At 43.8% G+C, this 20,848-nt stretch overlaps 1 protein-coding gene across 2 annotated transcripts in view; it reads right to left on the bottom strand.

Annotated features, from left to right (window-relative positions):
* Positions 1-20,848, bottom strand: part of HSF1 (heat shock transcription factor 1) — a 314,446-nt gene that overhangs the window by 230,434 nt on the left and 63,164 nt on the right. For both annotated transcript variants that reach the window (XM_069221019.1, XM_069221020.1), the window contains exon 3: positions 12,250-12,386. In XM_069221019.1, the coding sequence (XP_069077120.1) occupies positions 12,250-12,386 (137 nt within the window). The remainder of the gene's footprint in view (positions 1-12,249; positions 12,387-20,848) is intronic.

Raw genomic sequence — 20,848 nt, 5'->3', positions numbered from 1 at the left:
GGTTTTGTTGGCGGTGGACTTCGAGAAGGCCTTCGACTCAATCAGGTGGGATTACTTAAGGAAGGTGATGCTCAAAATGGGACTAGGGGAGGAATGGGTGAAGTGGGTGGACCTACTGTACGCTTCCCCCCTGGCTAGAGTTAAGACTGGAAAGTCGATCTCCAGTGCATACCCAATATACCGCGGAACTAGGCAGGGCTGCCCCCTATCACCGATGTTGTTTGCCCTGGCAATTGAGCCCCTGGCGGCACAGTTGCGGCGAGAAGGAGTGGGCAAGGGAATTATCTGGGGTCCGGCTGAGCATATCGTTTCTCTATATGCCGACGATATACTCCTTTACCTGAGGGACGGGGCGGGAGGTGTCGGGTGGGCGCTGGGGATTCTGGAGGAATTCGGGAGTCTATCTGGACTCAGACTTAACAGGAGAAAAACATTTGTATTCCCTGTTCTGGCAGGCTGCGCTCGTCCGGACTCGTGCCCTGCGGACGTAAACTGGGCCCCGCGGACTTTTAAATATTTGGGCATACAAATATTTCACGAACTGAGTGATCTTAGGGACGGCAATCTCGGCAGGACACTTAGATCCCTGCGCACCTCGGTGGAGTTCTGGAGGTCATTGAAACTATCAATAATGGCCAGAGTGGCGCTCTCCAAAATGGTCATGCTGCCACGCCTACTCTATTACTTTGCGAACCTGCCAGTGCAGGTCCCTCCTACATGGTTCCGAGAGTTAAATGCACTGCTTAGAGAGTTGATGTGGGTCGCAGGAGAACGGCGCTAACAACTGTCTGTAGACCGGCGCGTCTGGGGGGACTGGGTGCCCCTGACTTCGAGGCGTATTATTTGGCATCTCAGCTCCAGTGGGTGGCCGGCTGGATGGCGGGCAGGGGACAGCTAGACCTGGCAACAGCGCAAGGAATAACAGACACAGCTCGTATAGCGGCAAATATGGCGGGTAGGAAGGTCGCCCTCATAGGTGACAGCATAATGTGTAACGTGGCGTTGAAATGCTGGAAGCGTTGCGTGAAAAGGACCGGGGTCGGGCCGCCATACTCTCCCGCTTTACCACTGGAGGTAGTCGCCCTAGAACTACGGGGCGTGAGCGAGGGGGGCTAGGATTGGGGCCATGGGTGGGAGCGGGGCTGGGGGCAGTGGGGGAACTATTCAAGGAGGGGTTGCTGAAGAGCTTCGATGACTTAGTAGTAGGAGGGGTACCGCAAGGTCAATTCCTATTCTTCAGGAAGCTGATGCACACCCTAAAAGAGCACTGGAGTACAATTAATGCAGAACCCACAATCCATGGGGTGCTGCACCTCTTGTTGACGGCAGGAGAGGAACCTCACATGATCACAAAAATATACCGTGCCCAAATAGAGTCAGCTGTGGACCCCCTGCACTCCCTAAGAGAAAAATGGGAGAAGACAGCCGGGCGAGACCTGTCCGAGTCGGAATGGGCCAGGGCTCTAGCTTATCCTAGAACGATCTCACGCAACACGAGGCTCAGATATATTCAATACAATTACTTACACAGAACTTACCTCACCCCACATCGGTTGCACCGCATATATGGGGGGGGCTCCCAAGGTATGCCCCAGATGTGAGGGCGGGGAAGCTGACTTTGACCACATGATGTGGGTATGCCCGAGAATCCAGGTGGGTTGGTTCGAGATGATGGCTACCCTCACGAAGTTATTCGGCTTGGAGCTCCGGCCAACCCCCGATTTGTGCCTACTGGGTCTTCGAACCGGGATTAGGTGGGGCAAGGTTGGGAATCGTTTCCTTGACCTGTCTCTGGCTCTATTTAAAAGACTGATCACGAAGGGATGGAAGTCCCCAACCCACCCATCACTAACAGAATGGAGGAACGATGTCACAAGGTGGTCCAGGGCAGAGCTTCAGGTCCTTAGGGCTGAGGAGGCGAGGGGGGTCCTTCAGACCCCAATCGCGGCGGAGTGGGAAAACCTAGTGTCTAACTGGGAAGACTTAACAAAGAGTCCGATGGAGCCTGAGGGAGTGGGATGAGCTAATGGACACGGTCAGAAGATCCCAACATAGGGGAAGTTCACTGTAACTAAGACTGAATGACTACTAAGAATCAGTTTGATCCGGATGCGGTATGAGTGTGAGGGGGAGAGCGGGATGGTATAATAAAAAGGATAAGGGAGGGTAATGACGGAACGCAGGGCAATAAAACACGACAAGCAATACCCGGGCAAGCTATCTCCCTTTTTAGTAATTCAGCAATTAAACAGTTCCTCCCACATAGGCCTAAAAGTTCATATACAGTTTGAAGTTGAGTTAAGTCTGTTAACAGGTCACAGAATACAACAGTAACGTAGGATAATGAAAATGTGAATGCCATTATAAAGTTTCAATTGGGCGAAGAAATAACTGTTGATAAGTTAAGTAAATGCATGGTAAAGGCTAACCAAATGCGTAACGTACGGACCGCAAAGCCCGGAAATGGTATAATTAGCAGAAATGTATAATCACAACAATACGTTACTGTAAGAAGAATTACACTTGTAAAAACAGCAAGTAGTTGATAACAATAAAAACAAATTTAAAAAAAAAAAACAGTCATCTATGTAAGGATAGATCTGAATCCCTTTCCTCCTGAGGTGTGCAGCCACCACCGCCAAACATTTTGTGGACACTCTTGGTTCTGATTTGACCCCGAAAGCTATAACTTTGATTTAGTATTACCACAAACCTTAGATATTTTTTGTGCCTTTAAATCTATAGTCACCACGTAATCCCCTTGTTGGAGTAGAGAAATGACTTCCTGTAATGCTGTCATTTTGAATTTTTATGAATTTGTTGATGTCTCAGAGGTCTAGAACTGGACGAAGTGTATCGTCCACCTTCGGAATAAGAAAGTATGTTAAGTATTTCCTTTGTTGATATTCTATGTAGGCACAGTTTCTATGGCTTGCTTGTGTAACAACTCTTTTACTTCTTTTAAAAGGCGAATTGTTTCTTTCTTTGTATGAATTCTATTTTTTGTTCCTCTTGTTGGAGGAAATTTGACTAATTGTAATTCTTTGCAATATCCTATATTTAAGACCCATTTGTCTGAAGTTTTTTTTATCTACTCCTGGAAATAAAATCGAATTCTTCCTCCTACTTGTGAACTGTGATTTAAGTATTTGGTGTAGGTCTTTTGGTTTTTGATTGTTTTGACTTGTGTTGCCGGGCAGTCACTTACTTGTTGCAGTTGAGCTTCCTCTTGCTGACTGGCCTCTGAAGGTATTCCTCCTTTTTTGCTGGTACTGGCAATTTTGTTGTGAGCTCCCCTGGAAGCTTTGGTGGGCACTGCCCGACTGGGAGGAGGAGGTGGCGGTGGCGGCGATTTGACTGGACCTCTGGTTTGAAGCCTGAAATCCTTAACCAGGAGTGTCATCTCAGTGCAACGCCCATCGTCTGCTTGAGGTGTTTGCAGCATCCAAGTCAGATTTAAGACTTGTGTTAGCAATGTTTTTTCCACTCTCTAACAGATGCTTACCTTTTTTGTATTGCTCTGGGAGGTGTTTTAATAACTCATCTATTTCTTCCCAATGTTGGTGGGTATGACAATTTAAGAGAGTGTTAGAATTAGCAATGTGCCACTGATTTACTGCACTGCATTCTATTCTTCTCCCCACATGGTCCATCTTTTTGCTCTCTGTATCTGGGGGATGGCCCTCTTGCAGAAGGAACATTTGCTCTTTTCCTCACAGTTGCTGTGATTATTGAATCCTAGGGGACTGTTCCTTTAATGTTAGGAGGATCCTTTGCAGAAAACGTATATTTTTTTCTCCGTTCTAGGAGTTACAGCTCCACAAGTTGCTGGCTCCCTGAAAGTGTCTTTGCCTTGGTCAAGTACACTTGGTAGCATGGGTAGATATTGATTTTTTGTTTCTGTAGAGAGCAGCGTTTCTAAGAGGAAACAAGATTGTGACTTGTCCTCCTCTAATTGTACATTGAATCTGTCTGCAGCATTTTTTAATCGTCAGATTGTACATCCCTATATCATGTGGTGGGGATGGTTTTGATGGACAGGACTCTACCTCTTCTTCAGGGGAGTCTGACTACTGAAGCTCAAGTGTGTGAGGGCATCGAAATTCCTCCATTTCAGGTTCTGAAATTTCTTTTGATGTCGACATTTTTTAGTGGTATCCGAAAAGCCTTTAGACTTTTGTTGAATTCTTTTTTCTTTTGGATGAAGGTGGTCATCATGGCCTCGAGTCTCTTCCTCTTGTTTTCAATTCTGAGTGCCTGGTCTTCAGGGCTTCATTGTCTTTTCTAAGTGGTTGTCAAAGTCTCTTTTGCAGCCTGCTCCGACTGTGAGCTTCGAAAATTCATGTGTGAACGTCAACTGATTATTGTGGGGTTTCTGCATCTTTCCCCTTCCCTTCTTTCGACGACACCTGCATCTTCGAGCTCCTATCTCAACCGGAAACCCCTTCACGGGATCCTTGGAAATCTGTGTCTTGGGATCTGTCTGCAGTCAGCGAGAGTTTTGATGACGAGGCCCCCTTTTGGTGTCGAGAGTGATTTTTTTCAACTCAATGAAAGTAACTGTAGTTAGAGGTTCTCTTACCTCTTTTACGGCCCATCTTCAGCACCTCCTGTCCAATTGCCACAATGTTTCGGTCGTCCTCAGAGTTCGCTCCTTTGGAGATATTGTCCTCATCACTGCTGGATAGTCCAAGACCTTTCAAATATGGTGTTGATTTTATTCCCTTAAGTGTGTGGTGTGCTATTCTCTGTCTCACCCTTAGCGTTTTCAGTGCAAATACTGAGCAGGCAAGGCAATCTTCACTTCGGTAGTCGACGCAAAGGCAAAGGTTGCACACTGGATGTTTGTCCTTCTGGGCGTACTTATGATGGCAAATTTTACAAAACTGAAATGTTGTGTTCTCCATTATGCCACTCAATGAGCCCCTGCATCTGAGAATTAGTGAGGGACCTCTTGGACGCTTCGCTTCATCCATTTCGCAGAACTGTTTGCTTTCATTATTGTTTTACAATGTCCAACTCTTCTCCACGATCTTTCTGCAATTCTTTGAAGTTCCTTATTCCAATGAAGACGTCCCCTCAAAAACATCCAGACCCTATGGCGGGAAAAAAAGAAACTGAAGATGCCGAACTGGGGCAGAGACATCCAAAGTGACGGCGTCACAAAGGACACCAAATGGTGGGTCAGTCGACACCCACAAACAAATAAAAGTAAAGAAAGAAGACTGACTAAACGTTTTAAAGGAATAGTAGAACATCCAGACCCAACCACTAGATGGTGGAATAATGCACAGCATGTGAATCCAGAAAAGATTCACGGTTCAAAACTAAATACTAATAAAGACCAGATTAAAGCAAACAAGATAAAAAAAAAAATTCAGGAAGAACTGCAAACTCGCCCAACATATCAAAATACTTTTTAGAACTATTAATAACCTACAGCATCCTCAGGCGCAACTCCCAGACTATGTCATCCCAATAACTAGGTAACAAGCTCTCCCCCCATCTTTGAGGGCAAGAGTGTAAATAGTCAGAATGAAATAGAAAGTGAAGAATTGAAAAACCTGATCTTAAGTTTGAAGACAATCGCAAATTTTTTGAAAAAGTGCAGAACAGTGCAATTAAACTGGAACAGTTTGACAGGATTACGGTTCCCTTTAAAAATTATTGAAACAAAATTGACCTTTGACTTTCCAGAAAAAAATAATGTCACCGACTGTTTAAACGCTTATTTCCTCATTACCCGACGTCTTTACCACTATCTTGAAAAGTTCACTAATAAGCAGCGTTTTTCCAGAACCTAGCAAACAGGCACTGGGAATGCGGATTTATAAAAAAAATGACACTGAAATCTACAGGAACTTAGCAATTACAAGCCAATTTCTTTACTCCCATTTTAGGCAAATGATAGAAAAAGATGTACAGTTACACAAATATGTCAAAGAGAATCTCTGCTTCCGTTGCCATTAAGATGGCTCCAGCTTGGCTGCAGCACTGCACTTGTGGTATTGTCAACTCAAGTCCACTTACGAGCAGTCAACAGGTGTGATGTCTTAGTCCTGTTGGATCTACTGCAGCCTTTGATACCTCAGATCATTCTATCATGATATTAAGGCTTCAATATATTAGGGTCAAAGGAAGTGCCCCAGAAAGGCTTATGCCTTTTCTTTAGAAAGCAAACTTATTTACGTATCTCCCGTCATTCAGAGCTAATCCCAGAAATCCTAATGTGGCATCCCCCAGGGTTCTAGCTTATTTCCACTCTTATTTACAATTTACAGGCACCCACTTGCCTTAACACGAACCAAAATGGAAACATGTTTTTACACCTAGTCCGGAACATGAACGAGGTGGTGACAGAGTTAAAAAACTTAGACAATTAGAATCCAGATATATTATCAAAATGAGGACCAAGACACCATTTGGGATGAATAACGATGAGGAACTTTTTATACATTTATGATTAACATAGCAGAAAACTGATGAGCTTGTTACTTCAAATAATCACAAGCGAGTGTTTGGAATACTAAAATGAATTTATTATACAATAGAACATATTCTAATGGAAATAGAAGTTAGTGAATAATGATCAATTGCATTAGTGATTTAAAAATCTTCTTACCATTTTTAAGTGAATTAAGATTGGATATTTAGTGATATATATATTTTTTGATTGGTCCTTCTTTTCTGTTGCCATTTTTTTAAGTGCGAATTTAGTTTGTACAAAAAAATATTTAAACAAATTATGGTGTCGCTGTAATTTGATATGAAAAACAGTGATTTATCAGTTGTGAACTACAACCTCCATAATGCAGTGTAAAAGACATTGGAGTTTGAAAGTATAAATACAGACAAAAAGAAAGGACTTTTGTAACCATGAAGACTGAATAGTCGAAACGCGTTGGTTTCTTTGTTGCACTAAAACAAATAAATGAACTGAGGAATTCCACCTTAACGGAGTGCGCTGCGACTTTACTTTCTGAATTAATCAAGAGCACGGCCAGCTCTCGCAAAGCGCACCAACTGTTGAGCGTGTCGCGATATGTGGCCGCATTGCTGGGAGATTTTATATATATATATCTATATCTCACAGCAATAGGTCCGAGTCCAACATGGCCAAATATTTAGGCAACATAATTAAGCATTGATATTAAATTATACATATTTATCGTGCGCTTCCTCTAGAAATCCAGATAGCTTCCCTCAAGAGCAATTCCACATTCGTGTCAACAATCTAGCAAAATCTGGGTTACACTATTGGAACACTCACATCACTCCTGTACTTCTGCAGTTCCAAAGAGAATTATCTTTAAATTATTAATATTACATAGAGTTCTTTTACTAATAAACTCAAGAATTTCACACTTCAATAACTTTTCATAATTCCTGAAGCGAGAACAGTCAGATACAGCAACAGTATAGTAAATTTCAACATTCTTAGAAATTCCTCAGCCGTCCTGAGGTGGCCCATAACGGACTGTGGCAAACTCAGCTTAAGCAGCCAGTCATCATGGCACGAGAATACAGCAGATCCCAACCTCTGATGTGCAGAAACCACCGCCAACACTTGTGTGCACACTCAAGGGATTCTGATGCGGCCAAAGGGGAGTGCAAAGGGGAGAGCAGCAAGCTAGAAATGCTTTTGGGCTGATATTGAATCGTAGATGCCTGTGGTGTGGAGGGATAGGTATATGAAACTATCCAGTCTGGTGCCTAGGGAATACTGTGCGGTGAGGAATATGCAGTTAATCACATTAACCATCTCCTGTGGCAGCTGAAAACAACTTGTGTCCCTCCTCAATCCCCAGGCCTCAAGGTGTAGAGTCTGGAGACTATGGTGCAGAACATGCTGCTCAGACTAGGAGAGTAGGTCCACCATGGGAGGAAGAAAGTGTGGAGGACACAGGAAGAGGTTCAGAAGGTCTTTGCACCACACCTGCCTCTGCCCATCTGGGGCAATGAGGATTACTTGTGTCATCTTGACAAAACTGACTCATAACCAGAGGAAATGGGCATTAAAGGAAATACCTAGTGAAGCGGAAACTTCACTGCAACTGAAAAACATGCCCTAAGGCTACCTGTACCTCTTACTGTAGGGTACAAACCACTGGGCAATTGGTATTGCAGCAGGTGGTAAACAGCTAGAGCAGAGGCATGCTCCACTGGCCAACGATGGTCAGTAAAATGACAGCCAGCCTTGGTGTTCTATGACCTGGTCAGCTGGTTGGTGACTAGCCAGATCCCCTTCTGGTGAACCAGACCCATAGTTTCTGCACTTCAACAGAGAAGGAGAGACCCACACTCCACCCTGCTTGCTGACATGCCACACTGCAGCCGTATTGTCTACAGAGGTTGGGATGGGCTGGCTGAGAAGGGAAGGATGCTTTGAAAGTTAGTCAAATTGAATGCAGTTACAGAAGGTTGATGTAGAGAACCTGCGCCTCTGGAGAATAGAGGCATCCACTATCCAGTCCCTTCAAATACGTGTCCCACCCGAAGGTGACCCGGCTGTCACTACTGAAGCCACAGCTAGGGAAAAGGCAGGCCGAAAGACCTCCCTTGAGTTAGGTCGTCCTCTATCAGCCACCAGCTTTAGTCTGCTGCAGTGCCCCTGGATAGCATAATTGATTCTGACAGCTCTTCCTGATGAAGGAACCATGGTCTCTGGTACCACTGGAGGGCCTGCATTTTGTAGGCTGCATGCGTAACAAAGAGGACGCACAAAGCCAACAAAACCAGCAGGCGCAGAACATTCAGAACTGGGATCCAAACACCTCGCTCCAAACACTGGAATAATATCCTGAATCTGTGGTGGAGGGCAGGCTCTGAGCAATGCTCTATCCAGTACTGCCCCTATGAACAGGAAGCAATGAAAGGGCTCAGGTTGAGATTTGGGAACATTGATGGCGAAGCCCACATAAAATAGCAGGTATTATTTAACTTGCAAGTGATGCAACACCATCTGTGGTGATTTGGCTTTGAGGAGCCAGTAGACTGTATACAGGAAAACCGGAAATTCCTGACATCCTGGTATATGCTGCAACCACTATCATCACCTTTGATAACTCAAGGTACCGGATACAAGTCCAGACAAGTGCACGGCATCACTAAGTGGTAGTGAGTGGACTGTGCCACAAAGCTCAGGTACCTCCTATGCCACAGCAGGATCATAATGTAAAAGTACATGTCCTGCAAGCCGAGGGTACACCATTCATTCTTTTGCTTCTGGTGGCAAAAGCAGCAGAGTGAGGCAAACCCTATTAAACTCTTCCTTGTGCAGCTGAAAGTTCAGGAGCCTGAGGTCTAGGATCACACAGAGACCACTGTCCTTTTTGGGAACCAGGAAGTACCAGGAGTAGCACCTCTGCCCAGTGTCTTGCTCTAGCACACACACTCCTTTCTGCAACAGGCCCGCCACCTCATGCACTATCTGCAGGTGGTCTTCCAGCTGAAGGGACTGATGGGGAGGGGAATGTAGGGTGAGACAACTGGTGAAAGGGAAGGGTCTACCCCTTTTCTACAATCTGACAGATCCATTAATTCAACGTAATGGCCCGCCTGGCCTGTAGAAAAGAAGACACTTGACCTCCTACTGGCAGCACTTTCTATTTCAGGACAACCTACAGGGAACTTCCCTGGTTGTGTTGGCAAGGAAGAGAAAGTAGACTGTGTTTGGATCATAGCCACTGCCTCTAATGAAGCTAGGACTGACTGGGGATCTTTGGTTAAGCTATTTGGCCTAATTTCAACTGCAGTAAAGGGCAAGTCCAACACTTCAGTGGCCTTCATTAATAACAGAACAGGTCTCAGGGTTGGATGTTTATGTCCGGAGATGTCAAGCCCACTCTCGTTTTGAGGAGTCTACAGATCCTCAGAGGAAGGAAGAGGTTCCGATAGGCATTTGTCATTTTTTTCCTCGAGGGCCTTCTGAAAGGCCATACTCAGAGCCTCTCTTGATTATGTTGCAGATTGTCTCCTAGTAATGATACCATTCACCACAGCTGCCCTATACTGCTCTTCAAGAAGACTATGGGCCTTCCTTCTGCTAGAACACTGGTGTTTAATTGGGACAAGCAGTTTTACTTGAGTCCGTGAGGGAGGTGACAGGGGAGGTGAAGGTGGCATCAGAACCAGGAAGAGAGGAAAAATCAATGGGTATGGTGCTGGTATAGATTTAGTGGAGAAGAAGCAAATGACGCCAGGTGGATCCGGGGTTTCAAGGACAGAAAAAGTAGACGAGTCCTCAAGTGAAGCCCTCTATGGTCCCACAAGGTACTTCAAAGGGCACTATCGCACATTCAACAACCTATCATTTAGCCTGGTCCAACATGGTAGGTTCGGCCCCAGACTCCAGAAACTCCGGGCACACGGGTGTAGGTACTTAGATGGGCAACACGTGAGGCAGTGCCATTGGGGAAAACACTGCCTCTTGGGGCTATTTTTCTAGTAGTTTTAGGTTGAACTAGGAGAGAGCTGGAGACGACCAGGGGTGTAGACCACCTTTTGATCTCGAACGTTCCCCATCGGAGCATCAGAATGACTTTTGTGCTTCTTCCTTTTGTCCCTATAGAACTTAGATGATTAAAGTAGCAGGAGATGCACCGGGATCTGGTCTATGACTTGGACTGTCACCTGGCCCACACCTAAAAATCTTCGGCCTCCCTCCTCTTGATTGTCTGAGGTTCATCCGGTAGCACGCGTCATGGGACGACTCGTCGTGCCTGGAGAGCAGTCACCACATACTGTTCCATTCAGGAAAGCTGGCCTTTACATCTACATCAGGGTTTAAATGCGGACGTTTTGGGTGGGGGCATGTCCCTAACACACTGTTGTGAAAGGTTTTGGAGAACTGAATCCTCTCAGAAAAGGGAAGAGCCAGACCAGCATCGAAAGGCGAGAGGGAAAAATGGAATGGATGTCAGGGCACAGAGGTGGGTGCTATGTGCGCCAGTGGCATCGCCACAACTCCACTTCTAGCATCGACACTGAGCCAGCAACTCCTAAAAGAGCAGGAGAGCTGTGTCAGAAGTTTTCACATCCAGTCTACTGGCTAGGGTATTCACAGGTGAGCAATATGCATGCAGAAGTATCCATCAAAAGTACAGACTAAGGGAGGGCACTCTTGTCGCGAGGTGATTTCTCTGCCAGAGTTCATAGCGGCTTGGGGAGTCCAGATAAACCATCTCTGTTTCTCACGCTGCAAATCACCAGGAGGTTCTGCTGTGACCCTACAACCTTGGGAGATCCACCATGTATTAGGCGCAGCTCGCAAGCATTTCTGAAGCACTGCAGCCCACCAGCTCAAACAGCAAATCAGGAACACAAAGAGGAGGATCAATCAAGTCCATAAAACTACTGCAAGGATCGTCCAATCACAAGCAGCATCAGCTCTTGCACCTGTATGCAGAGGAGCTGTTAGTAATTATCTCCCTCTCATGCATGCAGGAATAAGGGAGTTTAGCAGGGTGGCAGTGAATAGTATGTGCATATCAAAGGGCACACCAATTCCACGCTCAGCCATGCGCACTCCAGATCACCATTAAATATTTGAGAAAATGTTTTGTGCTTGAGCAAGAAGGCCCATTTGGTTCAGATGTGGACTGCTTTGGCTGCAATTTATGTAGCAACCCAGACATGAGCTAGGTCTTAAATTGGTGTAAGAGATTAGGGTGTACTGCTCCCCAATCTCACCACAGGCACCACACCAAAGCAATACATCTTACAAGAGATAATGCATGGTCTGGTAGTCACAAGCATTCAGTCTTCATGGCAGTACCGGGTGTACTATATGTTCACCACAAGGGTTTAAGTACAATATTAGATGAGAAATGCTAACCATTCTCATCTTAAGAAATGGTACCAGAATAAACAGCTAGTTTCATGGCTCAGATTCAATATAATGACAAAACAGTAAGGTTCATCCCTGGTGAAGCAAAGCCATACAGGGCTTGTTTTAAGGGGAACAAATTTGCAATATGATAACATTCTTGTATAGATCAGGGTTTCTGTAGAATTCTGGATGATTGTGCAGGGCTGTCGAAAAAGTATAATGAAAAAAAAAATCCTTCTACAAACCCAAAGAATCCTTTTCATTACAGAACACCGTCACATAAAATACATATTTGTTTTTAAATGCCAGTCAAATGTACCGACGTGGACCTATGAACAAAGATCTAAATATAGATGCAGTCATCATTGCACTGCTTTTTGAACTAGCTAAAACACTATTTCGACATATTTTTCACTTACACTGGTAACTTTCCGCTTGATGTTCTCCAGCAAAAGCTCCTGGCCCCGTATGAAATAGGGATGTTGGAATTCAGTATCATCACGCTCAGGCTTCAAAAGCCCACCCTGTTCAATATGAACCACCTTCCGAAAACCATCTGAAACCAAAAAGAAAGACAAAAGCAATTGTTAACCATGAACCCTGAAGCTTATGTAATACTAAAACATCAATCTTGGTTTGGCAGCAATTCAGCAAACACTAACAAATAGACTATTCTTATTTCACTATAAATGATTAAATCATATTTCCAAGTGATTTTGTTATCTTTTAATTTCAGAACCTACAGTAGCAGGCCAAGGGCATCACACTTTTAGAATGCATGCATTGCTCAGCCTCCAAAAGAAGAAATGTTTTTACAGATCAAAGAGGGCTCAGAGTTCAACTGACAGAAGCATAGATCTCAGCCAACACAACACATTGCTTCAAATCAGCAGTTCTCTAGGAAGTTGGGCCTTGTAAAAGATGCTACGTCTTGAATAAACTGCACAAAGTGGTCCAAAGACAAGAAAGCCTCTATCATCTCCATGAGGTCTTCAACTTTCACTTAAATTTATATATTTCACTTATGTGTTGCTGCCTCAGTAATCAGGAGAAGGGCCTCAGGCGACCTAATGAAGTGGAAAGCAGATCTGCAGCCAATTTAAATCTGTAGGGTCTGTTTTAGAATTTGGTGGGTGGGTACACTATCACAGACGTGACGGATATCATGTCTGCTTTCTTATAACTGCATTGGGATATAAACTTTTAGTAAGTGAGACAGGATAGGAAAATAAGTTACTTACCTGTAACTGCAGTTCTCCAGTATTGGTATCTTTCATAGATTCACATGCTTGGATCATTCCTCGTTGTCGAAGTGGGAGTCCCACTGTACCATAACAGAGTAGTATATATCACTACCATAGGCTACAATGACAAGGAAAAGATATATATTTTTTAAACACAAAAGAAGAAGGCGCAATCTTGAACTATAACCAATCAGGTGACAGCACCCTCTAGAACACTCCCAACAGAGGCTGATTCACTCAGATTTTCCAAGCACAAGTAGGAATAAATAATCCCAAGTTATAAGAGGAGCCTCTCGAGGGAAGAGGGTGGGTCGCATGTGAATCTATGAAAAATAGGAATGCCGGAGAGCTGTTGTTACAGGTAAGTAACTTATTGTCTTCTCCAGTATCGGATCTTTCATAGATTCACATACTTGAATCAGAATAGCAGGCAGCTGCTGTATTTGTACATCATAGTATTTATTACCACAAATAGTGGGTAGGAAATATGTACATAACCTTCACATGTAATTTAATAAATGTATTCATAAACATATCATACATTAAAATTTGCATAAATACATGGATCCAAAAGAGGTTCCCCTTATCGAAATAAGTGGTGTAGTAAAACCTGTCCAACCGCTGCATTACTGCACTGTGCCGATTCCATGTAACAATGCTGCATGAATTATATGCCTACTTTTCCAAGTCACAGCACAACATATCTTCTTCAGAGGAACATCTGCAAACAATGTAGTTGAGTTGGAAACTGCCCTAGTTGAGTGCATCTGGGTTTTCTCTTCGAGTGGCAGAACTGGACTGCAGCTGAAATTCAATGAGTGATGGTTGCTATCATGACTGGAGCACCCTTACCATCAGAGTCCAACAGTTGGTCAGTTCTTATGAGTTGTTTAGTGCGATATAAGTAGAATTTTAGATATAATTTGATACCTAGCATATGAATAGACCTTTAAGCTGGTGAAGTGGGATTCGCGAAGAAAGTCCAAAATGTTATAAGATCATGGAGGCAAAATCCAAAGGAACCTTGGGAATAAATCTTTGGATTGGTTGCGAGAAGTACTAAATTGGCTCTGAGGCGCAAGAAGGCTCTTGAGTTGAGAAAGCCTGTATCTCCTCTACCCTCTTAGTGGGAGTGAGCGACCGTAACAAGGCGATCTTCCATGTGAGAAATATGAGGTGTGCTCTGTGAATGGGTTCAAATTAATTCTTCATGAGTTGAAACAGAACTATGTTCAGGTGTTAGTCCGGGGGAAGGAGCCCTTACTGGAGGAAAACTGTGAATAATTCTTTTATGAACTGTTTGATGATTCTGCAAGAGTAAAAAGAGAGAAAATTAGATGAGCATCTATATCTTGATATTGCTGAAAGCTGTACCTTAACAGACGCATATACCAACTGTGACTAAGCTAGCAAGGTAATTTAGGGTAGTTATTTGCCAGATTATGCTAGTAGAGAGTGTAGGTTGGATTTCTGGCACCACAGGCAGAAACGTTTCCATTACCGTTTACACATCTTTATCGTAGCTTCTGCCTTGACATGGAGAGAATATACCTGCAGTCCTGAGAAATATTGAGATTTTTAAATTTATGGAATTTGGGAGCTGTGCGCATAACAGGAGAGAGGTCGGGTCAGGATGAAGAACCTGGCCTTAGTTCACCATGAAAAGTTTACAGGATGTTGGTAGGTGAATGTGATTGTAGTCCGATAGCAGGAGAAGCTCCATGAACCAATGCTGCGTGGGCTACCTGGAGGCTATCAAGATGAGACACCACCACTCGGTTTTCCTCTTGTTGAGAAACTTTGTTATTAAAAAGGTATCTGTAGAAAAAGGTAAGCACAGATCCCAGACCATTGGTAGAAAGGCATTCCTCCACAATCCTGGATGTGGATCCCAACTTGCCTAGAACTGGAACTTGCGCTTTTTGTTTGCTGCAAACAGATCTAGAGGCGGTTTGCCCCAGAACAAGAAAATCATACTTAGCATTGACTGATCAAACTCCCACTCGTGGAGGCCGTTTCCATTTCTGCTTAGCATGTCTGTTAAGAGATTTCTACTCCAGGGAATAAGTTCGGCCCGAAGAGTTATTTTGTGTGTTGCTAGCATGCTCCACATTTCCTTATCTTCCTTGGACAGCACAAGTAATCGTGTGCTGCACTGTTAGTTCGCATGGACAATAACACCAGCATGCAATTCTTGAATTAACACAGAAGACACTGCCATAACTGGCAGGAAAGCTTGGAGACAGAGTAGATGACTTTCAGGTCCAGGAGAAATATTTATGCTACTCTGGAGCGGAAAATACTTATCTTGAATTTGTAGGCTCTGTAGATGACCGCCCCAGCTCTCCAGGGAGGCATCCATAGTCATTACAAAGTGAGGTATTTGAGGTAAGAACGTGAGGTCCTCTGATAGGTGAGAGGTCTGGGACCACCACGTTCCAGCTTCCATCATACCTGTGTGAAATTCACCAGGCCCTTGAACAACTCTTTAGTTTGAATCTATTGTTTTGTAGCTGTTCCTGTAAGACTAATTTTCAGGTGTGCAAGAGGGTTCATATGGATTGCTGAGGACATAATGCCCAAAACCTTATTGGACACACTGTTTTTTTTCCTCCTTCGAGAGCCTGTTCTTAGAGCCTTCACTGCTTGTCTTGGGATAGAAAGTCTGTCTTGGACAGTATCTAGTTTTGCGGCAAAGGAACACTATCTTCTTGGATGGAGGAGTTTAGGATCTTTGATAATACACAAAGAGACCGAGTTTGTGAACCGACTTTAGGCAAGTCTCTGTGGCCTTGGACACTTGAAATGTTGTTGGTGCTTTTATGAACCATTTATCAAAGTAGGAGAATACCGGATGACTGTCCTTCCTGAAAAAGCTGATTTGAAGTCAAGTGGGAGAACTTTGATACATGGGTGGGAATGCGGAAGTATGAATCCTGTAAATTCAGAGCTGTCATGTGGTGTCACAAAGGGTGACCACGTAAAAGTATTGTTGCCGGAAATACTTGTTTAATTTCCATAGGTCTATGATGGATGGCCACTCCTCTGTTATCGTGTCCATGAGGAAAAACCAAGGCTAGTAGCCCGTTCCTTGCTGAGAACGTGGGCCTTCCTCTTTGGAACCTTTGGCTAGCATAGCTAGCACTCCCTTCCAAAGCAGATGGAGATGAGGTGGTCGCCCTCATTTTGGTGGAGTAGAGGGTGGAATCTGGATGAACTCTAATATCTGACTATATGTGAGGAGATCCTGTCCGATGCTATTTTGCACCATAGATGACAACATTTTGGAATTATTTCTACCACAGAATGGCGTAAACAGCACCAGAATGTTGTCACGGTAGGTAAGCCAGCCCAAGGGCTATTGAGAGGGTTGATAAGTCTTCTACCTTTGGTATCCTCCTTGATATGGATAAGGTCTCTTTCACGGGTCCCTCTAAAGGGTGTTTCTTTTGAAAGTGTAATGTGCCAAAAGATCTTGCGGTATCAGTCAGCCTTGACTGATTGCAAGGCGTCATCAACATGCTTGCCGAACAGAGCATCAATAAGGTAAAATAATTAGGTACATTTGCACCTCAGACTCTAAATGTTGTGGCCTTGAACCAATCTTGGCATCTAAGGACCACTGACCCTGCCAATTGCGGGGATCCTATTGAAGCTATATCTTTAGCGCAATCTATGCTGATGAGGATATTTCGCCACCCCTGCAGAATCTTTTTTTTGTCCTATCTGTCTTCCTGCAGAAATTTTATGTATGTGGCAATGCTGACCACATCTGGTGGTCAAACCTCCCCATATTGCAAGTGAATTGGCAGCCTGCACAGTTGCCCCAGACATAGTTGAGAGAGTTTCCTTGCTGGTTAAGTGGGGTTATAAGTGACAGGATTTTCCATGATTGTAATTCCTCCTGGATATATCAACAATTGGAATAGGTCTCACAGATTTTCTATTTAAAATCAAAGAAAAACATACCGATATTGTTTGCTAATGGAAGTTGGAATCGTTTGGCCGCTCGTTCCCAAAGGGTATGGAAACCACCAAAAATCATTGGGTGGGGGAATCCACCAGTTGTGGGTGTAACATGCTCTGTAGGTCTAGTACTAGACCTACATGGACCTCACCCATACTTTGAAGTTGGAGGCACAGCAAAGTGGTGAAATTGCTCCATATATTGCCTCTCCATAAATTGCTGACTGTTGTAGACATGTTCATATTAGTCCCCTTAATTCTTGACATTAAGTTTTTCTGGATCATATGTGTTTTGTTCTTGTTGACGATTCTGTACTGTCGTAGTCGTTTGTATGTCATCGAGATAGTCGTCAACGAGGTGGAAGTCAACGACTAGGCTGGCGTTGACAATGTTTGTCATTGACGAGGCCTGTGTCATAGATGAGGTTATCGTAAAGGATGCGGTCATAGACGAAGCCGCCATAGACAAGGTCGTCGTAGAGGATGCAGTCATAGATGAAGCCGCCTTAGGCGAAGCAGTCGTAGACAAGGTCGTCATAGACATGGTTATAGTAGACAAGGCTGTTAGACGAGTTTATTGTAGATTAAGCTATCGTCAACTTGTCGCGCGGCACAAGCCAAACCTTCGGCTCGGGCCACAGCATGCGTTTATCAGACGCGACGCGCCCCCAGTCTGCTGTGTGCTTACAGAGGCCCCAAATTGGGCACGGGCCTCATTCTTTTGCTGTTCACCGCGTTGTCAGGTATGTCTGACCCCCCCCCCCACACTCACCTGTTCTTTTCTTGGACATCTGGTTGTGCCTTCCTTTATGTTTTTTTACTTCTTCCCATGTTTCCTTTCTCTTCCCAACATTCCTTGTTCCCTATGCTCTATGGTTCCTAGTCCATTCTGTTCTATGTGCTTTTCCCTATCTAAGATGGTGTCCTTTTACTTCCTGTTGGTCGTTTCCTGTTTGTTGGTATTTAAGGGCTGTGATTCTTTCTCTCCTTGCGCTGCAACACTTTCTGTTTGGATGGTGTCTTCGCTCCTTCTTCCTCCTATTCCTGTGCTGGTTCTCATCAGTTCAGAATACTTTTTCCTGTATTTGCTCTTGCTGGTATTCTCTTCGTTTTTGTTCCTGTTTTAGGAACATTCTTTGTGGAGGTTTTTTCCCCTTTCAGGGTTTTTTTTTCCCCCTCTGGCGCTACTTCTGAGGGGCACGGCCTGCTCTTGGTGTACCCACTGCCTGCAGCACCATGACTACCAGAAAGAGTCGGCCCTACTTGGGCCAAGGCCGAACCTTCAAGAACAGGATCCACGCCACTTGCTCTGCGGCCTCCAGGGTAAAGCAGCACGTAAGTCGTGACACAACTAGGTTGTTGTAGACAAGGTTATGGTCATACACTACCGCCACAGGCGAGGCTATTGTAGACGACCAACTTTGATGAGGTTGTCATAGATGACAGTCAGACGACACTGTCATAAACAACCGTCGTAGATGAGGCAGTCGTAGCTGAGGCCCTCCGTAGACAAGGCAGTCATAGGTAAGGCAATAATAGTCAACATGGTAGTGGTCGTTGACACTGTCATCTTAATTGTTAACAATGATTTTGATGGTTTTGCCATAGATTGTCAGGTTATGAGGATCTCCCTGATCTAGTGTCAGGGTTGAAGAGGAAGTTGAGGGTCTGCCTCTGAGGAAGTTTTTTCCAATTTTGTCTCTCTATGAAAACTCATGGTAAGTCTTTTTTAGGAACTTTCTGCATGCCTTATGGGGAGCCTTGGCGCAAGTTTTCCCTTTGACCTCTCCTGTGAGGTGAAGCAAACCTCACAGTCCTCATCATAAGTGACAGATTTACGTTTCTGTTGTCCCAATAATAGCCTCATCTCTCAGAACGTGAGAGTTTTTGTGGAAAAGGTTAGACATATTTTGTAGTCCTTTACCTTGTTTTCTGCTACTCTGACATATTAGTGCAAGAGAAATGAAAGATTAAATATACTCTTGGATGATCCAAAAAGTAGTAATAGCTGAAGAAACAAAGCAGAGCTCAGAAAGACTCCCTTCACACGATGTGCAGTAGAAAATCTGAAGGACTCAGCCTCTGTTGGGAGTGTTCTAGAGGGTGCTGTCACCTGACTGAATATAGTGATGTATACTGCTTTGTTATGGTACCGTGGGACCCGCACTTCGATGACTGGTAATGATTCAAACATGTGAATCTATGAAAGATCCAATACTGGAGAACCGTGAAATTTGTGACAGAGTACCCGTCCGTCAAACTCTGAATCTGGCCATTGGGGTCTGATGTAAGAAAGGGTTTTACCCAATCGGTCTCTTGAAAGGAAATGTGTTGATATATACAGATCCTATCTCCTCCATATGAACATGAACAAGCCCAAACCCACAAAGCTGAATAAACAAGTTTGTGATGGAAAATGTCCTCACCTAGATAAAAACTGTCCAATGGCCTAATATTTCAAGAGACATGGAAGAGTTGCTAAACAATGATTTTTACAGATTTGTACAACAACAAAATGAGAGAAACAGCAAATTAACAGACATACTATTGATGTCTTTGGTTAAAAAAAAAAAATGATGAAATCAAACAATGAAAAAATAGTGTTAATACACAACACTATAGAATTTGTTAAAATACTCAAATGATGGCCCATTCCCACGGAAACACACCAGTGAAGTAAATCCATGCCACTCTATGGCAACAACATTAAATATTGAAGACAGTCACCTAGTCAGGTACATCATCCTCAAGATGAAGCAAATCTAGTATGAGATTACACTGTTGAGTAAATAAACACACACACACGTTATGTGCAAAACATCCTTTGTTGTTTAAATGCTAGGCTTTCTTTCCTCCTGTTACTTTGGAGTAACAGTTTTTAAGATTAAAAAAAAAAGAATGGTTTAAAAGGGAATTCTGCCTTGGCTAAAGTGTCCAGTCCACATGTACTGGGTAGGCCGATTAAAAATTCTGAATCCGATTGCATTTGAGAAATGTGGACATCTGCCTAGCTATCGTCATTGTGATGAGGGGACAGACAAACACATTTTGGAAAATGCAGGGCGTCAGGATAAAAAAGAAAAAGTCTAGAAAACCAGTAGATAATTTGAGCCTATATATTTTCTTAATCTGGGGCATTCCTTGTTCTTGCAGATACTAGGTAATCCTATCTGTGTTTTAGGTGTCAAGAAGTATACCACTATAGACTGTACATTCTCCATCACTTAAGTTATACTGATCTGAATTTTCAGCTTGGCCTCTAAAGTAGCTACAGAGACAGCACTGTCAATTTGATAATAAGCAAATATTATCACCACAGCATTTTGAAAGAACTTTAACTGGGTCCATATGTAGCCAGGCACAGAAAAACTCACCTTGTTTCTGCTGAGGAGTCTAATCTCACCCAAGAACTCCCATGTTGATTGGTCAATAACAGAGCTGGTGGCAAGCTATGTGATATGACAAATAGGTTTATTAATGTCATGCACAGATTAACCACCTTCATAGCATCTACCTTGTTCATAAGTTTTTTTTCTTGCACTGTTAATCTTCCCAGTGTGGGTTTGTCACTGTAGTCTTTCTTATGAATCCTGATACATAATTCTCATATTCAAACTGCCCTTGATCCACAGGATTTGGGCTCCACTTCCTGGTTTCTCACTCCCCGTATTTTTCTAATGTGGAGCAAACTCTAGTGCCTTAAACCTGGAAAGAAGGTATGGAGGGGTGTCCAGCCTGTTTCCCTTACCTCCACCCGTGTACTTAACTGAAAAGTAGAAAGACCTCTGGTAAGGGAGGAAATTACTTT

This window comes from Pleurodeles waltl, chromosome 2_2 (genome assembly GCF_031143425.1).
Source record: "Pleurodeles waltl isolate 20211129_DDA chromosome 2_2, aPleWal1.hap1.20221129, whole genome shotgun sequence".
Classification (NCBI taxonomy): Eukaryota; Metazoa; Chordata; class Amphibia; order Caudata; family Salamandridae; genus Pleurodeles; species Pleurodeles waltl.
This window is presented reverse-complemented; position numbering and strand designations above follow the sequence as displayed.